At 39.1% G+C, this 17,307-nt stretch overlaps 2 protein-coding genes across 4 annotated transcripts in view; one reads left to right on the forward strand and one right to left on the reverse strand.

The window, feature by feature from the left end:
* MTREX (Mtr4 exosome RNA helicase) overlaps positions 1-11,492 on the reverse strand; it is a 130,759-nt gene extending 119,267 nt beyond the window's left edge. Inside the window, exon 1 of the mRNA XM_038010397.2 lies at positions 11,201-11,492. Coding sequence (XP_037866325.2) covers positions 11,201-11,334 — 134 coding nt within the window. The 5' untranslated portion in view covers positions 11,335-11,492. The remainder of the gene's footprint in view (positions 1-11,200) is intronic.
* Positions 11,493-11,569: 77 nt separating this feature from the next.
* Positions 11,570-17,307, forward strand: part of DHX29 (DExH-box helicase 29) — a 52,637-nt gene continuing 46,899 nt past the window's right edge. For all 3 annotated transcript variants that reach the window (XR_005244571.2, XM_007972641.3, XM_007972651.3), the window contains exon 1: positions 11,570-11,950. Coding sequence is in view for 2 of the 3 variants with exons in the window: in XM_007972641.3 (XP_007970832.2) it covers positions 11,770-11,950 (181 nt within the window). In the remaining variant the exon portion in view is untranslated. The remainder of the gene's footprint in view (positions 11,951-17,307) is intronic.

Consider the following 17,307-nt stretch of genomic DNA (forward strand, 5'->3'; position numbering starts at 1 on the left):
GAATATTTGAGTGAAGGTGTACAAGAATTTTGGTGCCATTCTTATATATTTTCTCTAAGTCTGAAATTATGTCAAATAAGAAGTTTTTTTTTTTTTAAGTACTCACACTAAGTGTGCACTGTTAAGTGTTAATAAAAGTTAAGCAGTGACCGTTGTGCACAACCATTGTGTCTCGCCTAGAGAAGAACATGTGCCAAGCAGAAGTATTTGGTCTTTCTAAACTTTTATTTTAGGTTTGGGGGTACATGTGAAGGTTTGCTACGCAGTTAAACACATCATGGAGGTTTGCTGTACATATTATTTAATCACCTAGGTATTAAGGCCAGTGTCCAAGAGTTATGTTTTCTGCTCCTCTCCCTCCTTCCAACCCCCTATAAAGTAGACCCCAGTGTCTGTTGTTTCCTTCTTTGTGTTCATAGTTATCTTTTAGCTCCCATTTATAAGCAAGAACATGTGGTATTTGGTTTTCTGTTCCTGCATTAGTTTGCGAAGGATGATCTTATTCTTTTTCATGGCTGCATAACATTTCATGGTGTATATGTACCACATTTTCTTTATCCAATCTGTCATTGATGGGCATTTGGGTTGATTCCATGTCTTTGCTATTGTGAATAGTGCTGCAATGAACATTCACACGCATGTGTCTTTATGGCAGAATGCTTTATATTCCACTGGGTATATACCCAGTAATGGGATTGCTGGGTTTAACGGTGTATCTGTTTTTAGCTCTTTGATGAACTGCCATACTGCTTTCCACAACGGTTGAACTGATTTACACTCCCACCAACAGTTTTAAGCGATCCCTTTTCTCAGCAACCTTGACAGCATCTCTTATTTTTTTAGTTTTTAGTAATAGTCATTCTGACTGGTGTTAGATGGTATCTCATTGTGGTTTTGATTTGCAATTCTCTAATGATCAGTGATATTGAGCTTTTTTTGTGTTTGTTGGCCCCATGTATGTCTTCTTTCGAGAAATGTCTGTTTGTGTCCTTTGTCCACGTTTTAATAGGATTGTTTTTCTCCTGTAAATTTAAGTTCCTTATAAATGCTGCATATTAGACCTTTGTCAACGGTATAGTTTGCAAAAATTTTCTCCCATTCTGTGGGTTGTTTGTTTACTCTGTTGATAGTTTCTTTTGCTGTATGGAAGCTCTTTAAGTTTAATTAGAGCCCACTTGTCAATTTTTACTTTTGTTGCGATGGTTTTTAGGCTGGGCGCGGTGGCTCAAGCCTGTAATCCCAGCACTTTGGGAGGCCGAGACGGGCGGATCACGAGGTCAGGAGATCGAGACCATCCTGGCTAACCCGGTGAAACCCCGTCTCTACTAAAAAATACAAAAAACTAGCCAGGCGAGGTGGCGGGCACCTGTAGTCCCAGCTACTCGGGAGGCTGAGGCAGGAGAATGGCGTAAACCCGGGAGGTGGAGCTTGCAGTGAGCTGAGATCCGGCCACTGCACTCCAGCCTGGGCAACAGAGCGAGGCTCCGTCTCAAAAAAAAAGTTTAATTAGATCCCACTTGTCAATTTTTGCTTTTGTTGCGATAGCTTTTGGTATCTTTGTCATCAAATCTTTGCCCATTCCTAGGTCCAGGATGATACTGCCTAGGTTGTCTTCCACAGATTTTGTAGTTTTGGATTTTGCATCTGTCTTTAATCCATCTTGAGTTGATTTTTGTACATGGTATAAAGAAGGGGTCCACCTTCAGTTTTCCGCATATGGCTAGCCAGTTATCCCAGCACCATTTACTGAATAGCGAGTTTTTTTCCCATTGCTTCGTTTTGTTAGCTTTGTCAAAGATCAGACGGTTGTAGATATGTGGCCTTATTTCTGGCTCTCTATTCTGTTCCATTGGTCAATGTGCTTGTTTTGTACCAGTATCATGCTGTTTGGTTACTGTAGCCTTGTAGTATAGTTTGAAGTAGGGTAACGTGATGCCTTCAGCTTTGTTCTTTTTGCTTAGGACTGACTTGGCTATTTTTGGTTCCATATAAATTTTAAAATAGGTTTTTCTAGTTCTGTGAAAAATGTCATTGGAAGTCTGATAGGAATAGTATTGAATCTGTACATTGCTTTGGGCACTACAGCCATTTCCATGATACTGATTCTTCCTATTCAGGAGCATGGGGTGTTTTTCTATTTGTTTGTGTCTTCTCTGATTTCTTTGAACAGCATTTTGTAATTCCCATTGCATATATCTTTCACCTCCCTGGTTAGTTGTATTTCTAGGGTGTGTGTGTGTGGGAGCGGGGGAGGTGTGTGGCAACTGTGAATGAGATTGCCTTTCTGATCTGGCTCTCGGTCTGGCTATTGTTGATGTATAAGAATACTAATCATTTTTGCACATTAATTTTTGTATCCTGCAGCTCTGCTGAAGTTATTTGTCAGCTGAAGGAGTGTCTGGGCCCAGACTATGGGGTTTCCTACATATAGAATCATGTTGTCTGCAAACAGATAGTTTGACTTCCTCTCTTCCTATTTGGATGCCCTTTCTTTCTTTCTTTTGCCTGACTGCTCTGGCTAGGACTTCCAATACTATGTTGAATAGAAGTGGTGAGAGAGGGTAGCCTTGTCTTGTGCCAGTTTTCAAGGGGAATGCTTCCAGCTTTCACCTGTGCAGTATAATGTTGGTTGTGGATTTGTCAGAGATGGCTCTATTATATTGAGGTATGTTCCTTCAATACCTAGGTTATTGAGAGTTTCTAACATGGAGGGGTGTTGAATTTCATCGAAGGCCTTTTCTGCATCTACTCTTTAGTCTCTGTTCATGTGATGAATCACATTTATTGATATTTGTATGTTGAACCAATCTTGCATTCTGGGGATGAAGCCTACTTGACCATGGTGGATTAGCTTTTTGATGTGCTGCTAGATTTGGTTTGCAAGTATTCTGCTGAGGATTTTTGCATTGATGTTCATCAAGGATAGTGGCCTGAAGTTTTCCGTTGTTGTGTCTCTGCCTGTTGTTGATATCAACATGATGCTGGCCTCATACAGTAAGTTGGGGAGGAGTCTTTCCTCCTCAATTTTTATGAATAATATCTGTAGGAATGCTACCAGCGTTTCTTTGTACATCTGGTAGAATTCTGCTGTGAATCCATCAGGTCCTGGGTTTTTTTTGGTGGGTAGGCTATTTATTACTGATCGAACTTTGGAGCTCACTACTGGTCTGTTTAGGGAATCAATTTCTTCCTGACTCAGTCTTGGGAGGGTGTATGTGTCTAAGAATTTATCTACCTCTTGTAGGTTTTCTAGTTTGTATGTGTAGAGGTGTTCGTAACAGTTTCTGATGGTTATTTCTGTGAAGTGAGTAGTAACATTTCTGTTGTAACTTCTAACTGTGTTTATTTGATTTCTGCCGAGATATAAAACAATGATGTAAGTGTTCCACAGGTTTTTTTTTTTTTTTCCTTTTTTTTTTGAGTTGGGTCCTGGCTGTATTATCCACGGTAGTCCCAGCCTCCCTAGTAGCTGGGACTACAGGCATGAGCCACTGCCCCCAGCTCCACAGTCTTGTACTTCTCTGTACAATTATACACAATCATAAATACAGACTATTTTAAAATGCTAGTGTAGAACAACAACCTTCTTAGTTGATGAAAATTGTATGAAGTACACATAAACTCAGAAATAGTTCTATTTTGAGAGCTACAAAGAAGTTAAACTGATAGTAATCCCCAATGGGTTAACTATTGCTCTATGCCACAATGGAATATGTGTTTTTTCTGTGGTTGTTGCCTCTGTCTCAAAAAAAAAAAAATTATAGAATAAAAATAATTACAAATATTTGTCAAAATGATTTTAGACTGTCTGGGCAACCTGTTTAACACTATGAAAAGCACTGGTTTAAAATGGATCAGATGCGCATGTAAAAAACAAAACCATACAAGGATTTGAAGAAAACATGACAAAAAATCCAAGAGCAACAAGAATGACAAATGTGACTATATTAAAATTTTTCTGAATGACAAAACACTGGGGAAAATATTGCAATTTATGTTAGAGGAATAATATCCCTAGTCTATAAAGAAGTCCTAAAAATTAAGAAGGACCAACTATTCACTTTTTTCAAGATAAAAAAAAAGGTATGAACAATTCTCAAATAAAATCAAATAGCCTCTGAACTTATGATGCTTTGCTTCATTCATACAAAAAGAAATATAAATTAACACGAATTGAAATACATTTAATCATCTATCTCACTGACAAAAATCCAAGTTCAATACACTGTGTGAAAAAGGCCATAAAATACTCTCCCACATTACTGTTCGTATCAACTTTTTATTGCTGCTGTAACAAATTACCATAAACCCAGTGGCTTAAAATGGGCCCCCAACCCCTAGGCAGTCCATAGCCTGTTAGGAAACCAGGCTGCATAGCAGGAGGTGAGCAGCGTGTGAGTGAACATTACCGCCTGAGCTCTGCCTCCAGTCAGATCAGCAGCAGCATTAGATTCTCATGGGAGCACAAACCCTACTGTGAACTGTACATGTGAAGAATCTAGGTTGTGTACTCTTTATTAGAATCTAATGCCTGATGATCTGAGGTGGAAGACTTTCATCCCGAAACCATCCCCCTACCCCTGGTCTGTGGAAAAATTATCTTCCATGAAACCAGCCCCTGGTGCTGAAAAGGTTGGGGACGGTTGGCTTAAAATAGGACAAATTTACTGTTTTATAGTTCAGTAAGAAAGAAGTGCAATATAGGTTTTATAAGACCAAAATTAGGGTACTGTGTTGGCAGGGCTGTGTTCTTACCTGAAGGCTCTGGGGGAAAATCCATTTCCTTGCCACTTCCACTTCTAGAGATCACCCGCCTTTTCTGGCTTATGACCCCGTTTCTCCACCTTTAAAGTCAGCCAGAGCCCCTCTATTGTTGCTGTCTTTCTGGTTCTCTCCCTTCAGCTTCCTTCTTTCACTTTAAGAATCTTTGTTATCACTTTGGTCCCACCTGGATAATCCAGAATTCTCTCTCCACCTCAAGGTCAACTGATTAGCAGCATGAACTCCATCTGCAACTTTCTCCTTTGCCAAGTAACCTAACAATTTCAAATGTTCTAGGGATTGGGACATGAACATCACTGGGGGACTGTCATTGCTACCACACTGTTGAAAACACAAAATGGTATATATCCTGTGGAGAGGAATTTGGCTGCACCTAGCAAAAATGCCTACTTAGTTACTCTCTTTGACCTAGTAATTCCACTTCTAAGAATCTATTCCAAAGATAAAACAGCAAACAACAACAACATGAAACAGACTTGTACAAAACAGACATTGTTGCGTCATTTGTAACAGCAAAAGACTGAAAATAATACCATCCCATTCAGAGAACATTGATTGAAGGACTGCAACTATGCAGCTGTTTAAAAAAAAAAAATAGCTCTCTACATATTGATATAGGATGATCTCTTGGTCAAAATATCAAGTAAAAAAAGATGAACAGTTTTTAATGCTACCTTTTGCACAAGAAGTGAGAAATGAAGAAAACTGATAGACAAACATGTACATGCAATTCAGTATTTTCAAAAACAAATGAGACAAAGCAAAAACTAAAGGGGTGGGAGGAAATGGAAGAAGGCGCAAGGATGGAAGCAAGAATGTACTGTTTTAAACTTTGATTTTGGAACTACAAAATCTTTTACATAGTTTCTTAAAAAATAAATTTTTAGCAATTCTTAAAAACTGTAAATACACTGAAACAAATGAACACAAATATCAAATTAGTGGCATAAACATTTAGAGAAAAGAACTACTAAACAGTATTTTCACTGTTACCATGATATATTCTGAGGGCAAAAAGAACCACAACTGCATTCAATATCTTATTAATAGTAAAATTATTTTTAAACTATTATAAGTATATATAAGAAAAGGTTTAATTATGTAATTGTCAGCAGGAATGAGGATTTTTTCTTTTTTTTTTTTTAAACATGTCTCTTTCTGTTACCCAGAAAAGAGTGCAGTGTCAAGATCACAGCTCCCTGCAGCCCCAACCTCCCAGGGCTAAAGCAATCCTCCCAACTCAGCCTCCTGACTAGGAGGGACTACAGATGCACGCCACAAGACCCAGCTAATTTTTTTTTTTTTTTTGGTAGAGACAGGGTTTTACCATGTTGCCCAAGCTGTTCCTGAACTCCCAGGCTCAGGCGATTCACCGGCCTCAGCCTCAGAAAGTGCTGGGATTACAGGCATGAGCCATGTGCCTGGCCTAGGAATGAGGATTTTTAACAGAAACCAGAAATGATACATTTATAAAATTCCAAACAGTTAAATAAAAACCCTGTGATGGTAATTGTATTGGAAATGTCAGTATGAATTCTATTTTTTATAACAAAGATTCCCTAGTTCTTTGTACTGTAAAAACCTAAAAGCAATGAAATCCAATAGCATTGTGTACCCTAAGCACAAAATAACACTTCTCATTATAAGAAACTAGAGAGTCCTTAGAGATATGGCTGATTCCAAGTTTGGCACTGAAAGTGTAGTGAGTCCAGAAAATCCAGAAAGCACATAAGCTATCAAAGACTGATGATGTATTGTCAAATAGACACAAGAGCCAACCTAAAGAGTGCTCACTGATCAAAACATTGGAAATCCAAGTTTCAAAAAACGTAACAGAAACAACTCAGATGTCCAGTAACAGAGGTATAAACAAATATGGTATATGTGTAAAACAGAATAATATTCAGCAATAAAAACAAACTATTGATATACACCACATGACTGAATCTCAGAAGCACTATGTTGAGTAAAAGAAGCCATGTAAAAGGAATACATAATGTATTTAAATAAAATTCTAGAAAATAAAAGTTCTAGATAGGAGGCGATAGGGATGTATTAAAAAGGGGCACAAAAAAACTCCTGAGGGTGATGGAAATGTTTATCTTGATTGTGGTGGTTTACTGCACTTCAACTATACCCCAATAAGATTTAAAAAAAAAGAAGAAGAAGAAATAAGTGCAAAGGAGTAAATATATAAAAATCCACTCATTCACCAAGAAACTAAACATAATCATACACTCATGTTGGTCACCACTGAAACTTCCTTAGGGCACAACTTATTTCCTTAAAAATTGTTAAACGATCAAGCATTTATCCTGCCTTTTATGATCTGTATTTCAAGGTAAACAAACAGCTGATGAGACAATGCCTTTTTTAATAGGTGAATTCCAGGCAATAAATGCAGAGAGAAATGATAAAAACAGAAAATCACCACTGTGCAAGTACTAGTGAAGTAATGAACCTAGGCAATTATCACTAGATGCTAAAGCCATCATGTGAAAGGTGGATGAGGGATCAGGTGATACTATTTTCACCAACTTGTCAATCTTAGAACAGTAGACTATTCAGACATTATGATGTAATGAAATAGGAAATAAATTGAACCTGAATCTACTCAAGCCACTAGATCAGAGCAGTCTAGTATATATACATACATATACAAGCTACAAGCTGCATATGTAATTTAAAATTTTCCAATAACCACATCTAAAAAGGTAAAAAGAAACTATTGAAATAAATTTTAATATCTTTCATTGAACCCAATATATGCAAAATATTATCATTTCAATTACAACTAAATTAAAATTAAGGAGATATTTTACAATTTTCATATCAACTTTTCCAATTCTGGTGTGCATTTTACACTCCCTGGACATCTCAATTCTGACAAGTCATATTTGAAGTGCTCAACAGCTATGTGAGGATAGTGGCTATTATGTCACAAAATGCAGCTCTAGGGATGAGGACAGTTTACAGAAAATACTTGAGGATACAGGAGCAAGTTAAATGACAGTTTAAGAAAACAAATCCAGGATGTGGGACACTCCACAGGATAGATGACCTGGTTTCTCCCCTCACTCATCCCTCCAAAATAGAAATCAATAGCAGAAGGAAAAAAGAGGGAGGCTGTTGTAGCATAAAATACTTAAGGGCTATAACAATAAAAACAGTGTAGGGTTTTGTCTGAATCCTGATTCAAATACCAATAATCAAAAAAACACCCAGGAGACAACTGGGGACATCTCACTGCAGATTCAGTATTCAACGATATTAAGGAATTATTGTTAGTTTTGTTGGATGACATAAATACTGAAGTATTTAGGGAGAAAAAAACAACTTGCATTTGATTAAAAAAAAGATGTAGGAATAGACTGACCATGACTTGATATTGGTGAAGCTGAGTTACAGGTACATGAAGCTCTTCATACTATTTTATATACAATATACGTAGTTTTATAATTCTCATAAAGTTATTTTTAAAAGTACTCACTGGCTGTGCACAGTGGCTCACGCTTGTAATCCCAACACTTTGAGAGGCCAAGGTGGGAGGACTGCTTGAGGCCAGGAGTTTGAAACCAGCCTGGGCAACACAGTGAGACACCCGTCTCTACAAAACATTTTAAAAATAAGCAGGACATGGTGGTGTGCACCTGTACTCCTGGCTATTCAAGAGGCTGAGCGGGGAGGAATGCTTGAGGCCAAGAGTTCTAGGTTACTGTAAGCTGCTAAGCACCAGTGCACTCCAGCCTGGGTGAGAAAATGAGACCCCCATCCCTAAAAGACAAAGAAATAATTTTTTTAAAAAGCATCCACTTGGTCTAGAATACTAAACAAAGGGCAAGTTCCTCTGAAGTTCCATGATTTGCCCTCCTATGTTACACCGATCACACGAGAATCACACTATGCATGTTAGTAAGGTCACTGCAATCAAGCAAATAGGATTTTTTCTTTTTTTGAGATGGAGTCTCGCTCTGTTGCCCAGGTTGGAGCGCAGTGGCACAATCTTGGCTCACCGCAACCTCCACTTCCCAGGTTCGCAATTCTCCTGCCTCAGCCTCCTGAGTAGCTGGGATTACAGGAGCCTGCCACCAGGCCTGGCTAAATTTTGTATTTTTAGTAGAGGCAGGGTTTCACCATTTTGGCCAAGCTGGTCTCGAACTCCTGACCTCAGGTGATCTGCCCACCTCGGCCTCCCAAAGTGGGTAGAGGCATGAGCCACCATGCCCAGCCAGGATTTTTTTTCTTAAAAATACCTAGAAGACCTTGCTACAAGTGTTGGTAGTAAACAAAACCCTTTAAGCTACCAATGTTCTTCTGTTGTTTTCTTATTTCCCTTCTCTAATATTCATTTCCTAATACAATTAAATGTAGATTAGATTTTTATTTCCTCTTTTCATTGTGGAAGGTTGTTAAACAGCTTACCCCAACTACGATGCAAATCAAACTCATTTTACCCTAGCAAATTTGAGGTAAAGTATATACTAACATGGTAAATTACATATGTATTGTCTTCATAACATCATAGTTGCCCATTCAAACACTGTAGCAACTACTACTTCCTGTCTCGAAAAAAATAAAAATAATTGGTCTTCCTTTCTTATTTTCTCTGAAAAGCCTCCCCAAACTCTCCCAATCCAACTTAATGCGAGTAGACTATTTTTCCACTTTGTTCCACTCACTTATGTGACATTTCACACTCCTGATAGAATTTTCTGTTATGCCTCTAATCTCTCATTTAGGCTATGTACCCTCTCCAGACGTTCTGTGTTGTGTCACTTACTTTCCCACAGGGATCTCTGCCTCAAGGAGACCAATTCAAATGATATTCAAATATATACCTACAGTCCTGGTCACTCTCCAAAACTCTATTAAAACTACCCAGTGGACATTTTCCTATGGATATACTAGCATCCCTTCACACTGTCTTAAGCTAAATTAATTTTATCGCTATATCAAAACTTCTGAACGTCCCCGTTTTTTTCACCCTGACATGCAAATTAAACATCTTTTGACTTCCTTTCCCTTGTTCTCCTTAATTAACGAAGGTCTGTCCATCTTTTCCTTAACATGTTCGTACCTTTTCATTCCTCCGACACTGCCCGAGCTGAGGTTCTTTTCATCTTTACAACCAGATACCTAACATAATTTCCTAATTTACTTTCTTATTATGAGGGTCCATTTTCTTTCTCTATACTATTATAGTACTCTGCCAACCACTGCCAAATTAATTTTCCTAAACTATCATTCTACTTATCCAATCACCTTGTTCAACAGGGTTTTAAAAATGAAATCAAGACTCCTCTGCTTGATATTCAAGGCCCCTCATGATCTCAAACCAATGTATATTTCCAGTCTTAACTCTTGTAGTCCCTAAGTTTAACAGTTCCTCTTGCCCAATTTGTGCTCCTAACAACAAAGAAACAAACTTGGCACCATTAACAATACAACTTCCTCAACTCAGAATATCCTCTTGTATGTAAGCCTTCCTGAAAGTCACAAATAGGTATCTCCCTTTCTTGTACTTTTATAACACTTAATTGTATATACCATTCATCACCTCACCTACACTGTAACTCTTTTATGTGTACCTGTTCTCTTTCCCTCCACCGAAAATTCCTTGAGAGCAAAATCATGTCTAATTTAATTTCAAGCATCTATTGGGTATCTGGCCCCACTATGCCAAGAGTATATTTTGTTGATTGATAATTAATCACCTTACTTTAAGCAATAGCTTTTCCTTGTTCTACTATAAACAGATCTGTACACTTTCTGGTGGCTGTATGCACCAGTCTAAACATATGGGTAGGGTCCAGTAATTTTTAAATTTTTTCTCAATAAACTCACGGTAGCTAGCATTCATTAGTGATAGCTAGCTGACCATGGTTAGGCACTTTACATGTATATCTCATTGAATCCTCACATCACCACCAGTGGTAGGCACTATTATCTCCATTTTACGGAAGAGAAAACTAGTACATTTTGGAGATTAAATGTCTCTCCCGTCTCATGTTATCATCTGCCTTTTCCCCTCCAAATCAATTCATATCATTTTTTTCTTAACTTTTTCACCCTTTACTCAATCATTCGTTTTATTAACGACTATGTGCCAGGTGTTGTGCTGGTGCTGTGACTACAGAACCCAGGAGATAACCGCGAAGACGGGGATAGAAACAGTAACATCGACGTAAAGGAAGTGAAGCAGAAGCTCACGCTGCCTGCAGACACCACAAAACGCCAACACCCCGCTTCCCCGAAACAACCTTCTTCCACCCTCTCCAACTTACTTCTGGAACCCCTTAACTTCCCAACGCCCTTGAATGTACACTTCACTTTCTCGTGCTCCTTCCTAAGAGAGTAGTGTTTTCTTCCCCAATACCGAGAAAAAAAATAAAAGCAACAACTAGAACTTCTTCCTTACCCTGCCTTGTCTGCAGACCCTGGAGGCCCCTTCCATTTCCCCTTGTCCTTTTCCTTGTCTTTTTTGGTTCCCGCCTCATTGGTCGAGTCGCTCTCGAACACGCTGAACAGCTCATCTCCGAATGCGTCCGCCATCTTTCGGAGCTTTGAGAGCGAATCTCCCTCCTACCCACGATGCCCCGCGACCGAAGACGGTGACGTCTCGTGAAGGCTCAACAGTGGCCCGCAGGAGACAAAAGTAGTCGAGTCGCACAACCAACAAAAATGTTCCCGTGACGCCTTTTTTTTTCCCCCTGCTTTCCCTTCCTTTCGGACCAGAAGTGGATAAGCTGCTCAGTGGCTAAAGAGCGAGTGGCTCGCGGAGCCTGGCGTGTGGCAGGCAGCTGGCGACTCGAGGAGGCGGAGCCTGCTGAATTCGACCAATTGCGAGGCAGCGGTCGCCCCGGCCCGAGAAGCCCGGATCGAAGCTCAGGGTGGCGGCCCCGGAGCCGGGGAATGTGAAGAGGTCTCCGCTGTGTAGTAGTAGCGCCCGGGCCTGGGCCGCGAAGGATCTTCTGCCGCAGCTGCAACATGGGCGGAAAGAACAAGAAACACAAGGCTCCAGCGGCCGCGGTGGTCCGAGCCGCCGTGTCTGCTTCCAGAGCCAAATCTGCAGAGGCTGGAATTGCCGGGGAGGCCCAAAGCAAAAAGCCAGTGTCGAGGCCGGCCCCCGCTGCCGCTGCCAGCGCCAGGGAGCCCCGTATCAAGCAAGGTACGAGGGGTCCCCCAGCCCCTGGCCTGTCTCCCCTGAGACCCTGCTGGTTGTCCTGAGGAAAGGACCTTAGAACCCGGGAGGAGCTTCGGGCCCAACATTTCTATCTCCCAACACTCGGGCTGCTAGCTCCCCATGGGGTGGCCTTGTCTTAGATTAAAAGTCGAAGCTCTTTCGGCCTCCAAAATTCTGACAGTAACCCTGTTGCAGCCTGGCATCTCCCTTTTAATTCACACTTTCCCCCCGTCTAAAAACAAAATAATTGCATTAGCTTCTGTTTCAGCAGGGATCCATCCTGAGTACCGTCTCAGCTAGCTACACTAATGCAAAGACGAGTACTGAGTGGAGTTCCTGACCTCCTGGTGCCAGCCAGCCCCATTTTCTGTCTGTTCTTCATATCATTTTCAGCAGCAATCTAGTGTCTCCATGCGTTCTGGAAAAATCAGTACTTAATAAAAATTACAGGATATACACACTGGTTACACATTGGTTACGTGTAACCTATTGTAAAATTGTCCGCGCTTGTTTCTGCCGCCATGTATTTTTGCTTACTGAACAAATTGATTTGACAACTCAACTTGTAGATGGCCGATTCCTGCTGCAGATGAGCAGGCCACTATTACGGTTGCGCTCAAAAGTTGAACAATTACATGCTGTTGTGTTCTGGGGTTGTTTGCTTGTACTTATTGGAATATTCAAGAAATATTTGCTGAGCATTTATGTGTATATACGCAAATATTTAGTATGTATCTGATAAGATATGAGGAGTGTGATGAACAAAATAGAGACATCACCTCATGGAGCTTGCCAGTCTAATGTCAGAGATAGGCATTAACTGACAGATAACGCACACAGACATATTTATAGCCTTATAATAGATAAGTGCCACAAAGAAAAGCCTGGGAAGACAGTTTAACAGGGTAATCTAATTTTTCTGGGGATGAGCAGGTATCATGGATAGTGTCTGGAAATGTAACTGTTAAGCTGAGATCAGGAGGATGAAAAGGAGTTAACTCTGTGAAGCATGGCGAAATTAGTATTCCAGGCGGGGATAGTGAACATCATGTGTAAAAATTTTGAGTCAGGAAAGAACTTAGGGCTCTTGAGGAATTCATAGAACATAAAGCATTGCCAAAGGAGGAAAAGAGATGAGACTGAAAAAGTAGGCAGGTACCAGACCTTTACCTAGAACTGGTGGAAACAGTTATTTGCCTTGCAATTTATTGTAGTGTTTTAGCTACAGAGTTAGTATGCTTTTAATTACAAATACATAGAATTTCTCCCTGACAACTGTGGCAGTTTTACTGTGTGGATCAGCCTCTTTTTTACTTTTCCTTTGTCTTTTACTGACATTCCTGTGAATTATTTGAACTGATAGTCATTTGTTGTATTCTTTGGCTTCCCTTTCCTCCAGCCCCAAAATGTGACCCTTTCTCAAGGTGTCAATCCTTGACAGCATAGTTCACTCCTAAAGTCCTTCTAGGAGTGTTCATCTATTTCCATTACTTCTATCTTTTCCCTTATAGATGGCCTGTCTTTCAAGCTCAAGTCGGCAATTTATACATTTTCTTAGATCCTCTGACCCTATTTTTTGCAAGCATCTCAAATTTAACAGGGCTAATACTAAACTACTCTTCTTTCCCCAAACTAAATTTCCTTCGACTTCCTTGTTTCTGTTTTTCCATATTTCGCTTTGCATTTGTGTAGTTCACACCCTAGTCTAGGTACCTGTGAATTCCTGGAGTACCAACAAAGTCTTTTAATAGGTCTCCATAGCTGTGCTCATTTTGCTTCCTCCAGTTGGTCTTGCATATCAACATCAGACTGGTCTTTCAGAAATGCTGCTTTGGTCGTGTAACACTTCTTGTTTTCTTCCAGGGCATCCTCACTGAGTTTGCAATGAAGTCCAAATCATTTAGCTAGCTTCTAAAACCCTCTTTCTAATCTTTTAATATTTCCTCTATTCAACTATAGCAAATCTGGTGTGTTTTCATTTCTCCAAATGGAGCTCTTGGCTTTCTTCTTCTTCATATTTATTCTTGCCATGTTTTTCTTCATAGTGTGCAATCTGTCCCTAACATCGTCTACCAAAACCTTAAAATATCCATTTCAGAAATAACAACTCCCTTTTGAATTCTTCCTGCTATTCACAACTGACGTATCATAGTTGTTTAAATCATTCTTTTTGATAGTTAGGTCTTGCCTTATGATATGTAAAGAATTATACATTTTATATATCCTACAAAATTACAGGAGGTAGGAACTGTTTTATGGATATGTGTTAACATTTCCCCAGTATCTACTCCAGTGCTGTGCATATCGTCATGAAGAAAATTTCTTGGATAACTGGTAAGGAAAGTTCAAAGGAATTATTAAGACCAAGAAATCAAGAGAAAAAAACTAGAGGTTATCTACTAAATTTGCACATAACTTTTGGGTTTATTTTGGGGTGCTTTTAATATATAGTATAACATATAATAAATCTATTTTGGAGAAAAAAAGTGGAAAAATGCTCAACTCTGTGTAGTTCCTAATGTAGATGTAATGGTTCTACTCTACTTCCATCCCTCCTTATCTTTCCAGTTTGAAGGATTGTACACAGCACAGCTTGTCAAAATTGTCCTCTATCGTAGAGGTATAAAATTACCAAATGGCTTGGGGTATTCTTACCACTCTTTTTTTTTTCATTTCATTTGTTCATCAAAGAATTTTTGAAGAGGCCAAATAGGGAGGAGGGTGGGGAGAGGTTCAGTATTAAATAGGATGGTCACGGAAGGAAGGCATCATGTAAGAAGGTGACATTTGAGGAAAGGAGGCAGGTAAAGTAGTTACACAGATGACTGGGTAAAGAGCCTTCTGGGGAGAGGGAACAGAAAGGCCTTGAGATGCAAGCCTGGAGTGTTACAGGAATGGCAAGACCTTTCCCCATCTTTCTTTTACTGTCCTCCCCTTTGCCTTTCCTTTCTTCTTTCCATTCTTGTGCTTTCGCTTTAGAAGTGCCACTTCATTAGCCTAATTATAATTAAGCTGCTTTATCATGTTATAACTGAGACCAAAATAAGAGGTTCAGTAATTTTTCTCTTCCAACCAAGAGGCTTGTGTTTCTGAAAATTCTTGAACCTAGTTGAGGCTTAAAATTTTAAGAGGGGAATAAGAATGGGGAATGGATGTCACAAATTTATAAAAGCCATTATAATTTTTTTTTTTTAGGGTCACCAAAATAGGAAAAGTGCTATGAGGAACAGAAAATGGTGACTTGGTAAAGATTAAATGGAGACCAGAGGGTCTATTTTGGTTTGGAATAGGAATAGCTTCCCTTAGAAAACATTTAAACTGAGATGATCTGCAGAGTATTTGTGGCAGAGGGAGAAACAAGCCTAAAGACCCTAAGGTGGAAACAAGTTTGACATGTTGTAAGAGATAGTGCTGTGTGGCTGGAGTGAAGGAAGAAAGAGTTAAAATGTGGCTGGAAGTCTGGGAAGGAGCCAGAGCAAGTGCAATGGGAAGTGGGGGCCGGTGTTGGTATTAAGTAAAGGAGAAACTTTAGCTGGTTTACATTTCAAAATGATTAGTCAGGCGGCCCTGGCGGTATGTACTTCCTCATAGGCCTTAATTGCTCAGACTACATCAGTTCACCCTCGTCTATTCTCTTGGCACTCTGCACTTCCCCTTTATTACTCATTTGAGTAATTAGTTGCTTACTAATTATATTACTGTTCCAGATTATAAGCCCCATGAGGACAGGGACTGGATCTGTTTACCACCAGAGTCCTTGTTTTGGTCCCTTGCTTGATTAACCATTCTGCAGATGTACACACTGTTGATCAGAAGGGAATCAGAGTGCTAATAACTCAAAAGTGAATGTCTTAGTCATAGTGGGTCATTAGCATTGTTTTTTCCTTTAAAATACAGTGTAAAAAGAATATGTAGCAAAAGAAAAAAATATTGGGCAATAAGAAACTGATTCTAGTTGATTTTTTTTTTAATTAGCTGAGTCATTTTGAGGAAATCAGTTTGTCTATGCTTCAACTTTAATGTAATAAATATTTTTGAGAGCCAGCTATATATGTTGCATCGTCCCATGACCTTTCATTTATAAATTTGGAATTCATAATACTTTGCCTTGGAGATATTGCATACTAACATCCTTACTTCCAGTCAGATTTCCAGTAACTTCCACCATCTTTTAACACAAAACCAAAAATTGTAAAAGTCTCCAGGCAATAAGGAAAGTAGCTGTCATAAATCTTATGCACTTTACTTGGCAAAAGTGAATGTGGCCCAGTGAATGTTCCTTGATTTCTCTGATCATTTTTCAGAAATTCAGCTCTTTTATTTACCCTCTGGAAGTTTGCAGTATAAGCCCATTTCAAGGAAGTGATACAGTTGAAACTCTTAGTTGAATTGTTTGGAGGAGACAAATGAGAATTTACTTTAATCTTTTCAACTGGGTAAATTAAAAACCAACCAGTTTTTTTGTTTGTTTTTGTTTTTGTTTTTGAGATAGGGTCACTCTGCCGTCCAGTGGGTCACTACAACCTCTGCCTCCCAGGCTCAAGCAATCCTCCCATCTCAGCCTCCCAAGTAGCTGGGATTACAGGCACAAGCCACCACACCTAGCTAATTTATTTGTATTTTTTGTGGAGATGGGGTTTCACCATGTTGCCCAGGCTGGCATTTTTAAAGGAATTTACAGTCTTACTCTTGTCAGTAACACATCAACTTTGAACTGTTTCTCCGTGTAATCTTTGTAATGGACTGCTCATCTATCTGTAACTTTTTAAAAGGGTTATAACTGGGGTCTCTTGATGCATTTGGGGACCTCTAAAACTGCATGGTAAATTTGTTCTCAAGCTTACTATAATTGATAAGATCCCCTAGAAATAGTTAAAGATTACTAAATATATACTCTCCTTTATGACCGTTGACATGAATTTATGAGAGAGATTGCTAGAGTTAAGGTACAGTTTGAGACTAGCAGATAAGAAAACTAACAATACTATACCAGAGTTGTTATTATCTTTTTACATATGCCAGGTAGCTTTGGGTACCTCCGACATAACTATAGCACAGCACTAATTCAGAGAACCACAAATGTTTCTCTTTCAGACTGCCCACATGTACAAGTTAATTTCAAGTAGTTATTCTCAAAAACTTTTGTTCTTTTAAAATATCTAATTATATTAGCTACCATCTTAAAACAAAGAACTTAATGTAACCCAGCAGAGAGTAAAGTCTTTGACTTTAAAATCATAAGAACATTTAATGTTTAAATGTCTCAAAGTAGAAAAAATACTTTTTTTATTTTAAGGTGTATAAAAACCATGCAAGTAGATTTATGATTCTGGAATCATTCT

The sequence above is a fragment of the Chlorocebus sabaeus genome, chromosome 4 (assembly GCF_047675955.1).
Source record: "Chlorocebus sabaeus isolate Y175 chromosome 4, mChlSab1.0.hap1, whole genome shotgun sequence".
Classification (NCBI taxonomy): Eukaryota; Metazoa; Chordata; class Mammalia; order Primates; family Cercopithecidae; genus Chlorocebus; species Chlorocebus sabaeus.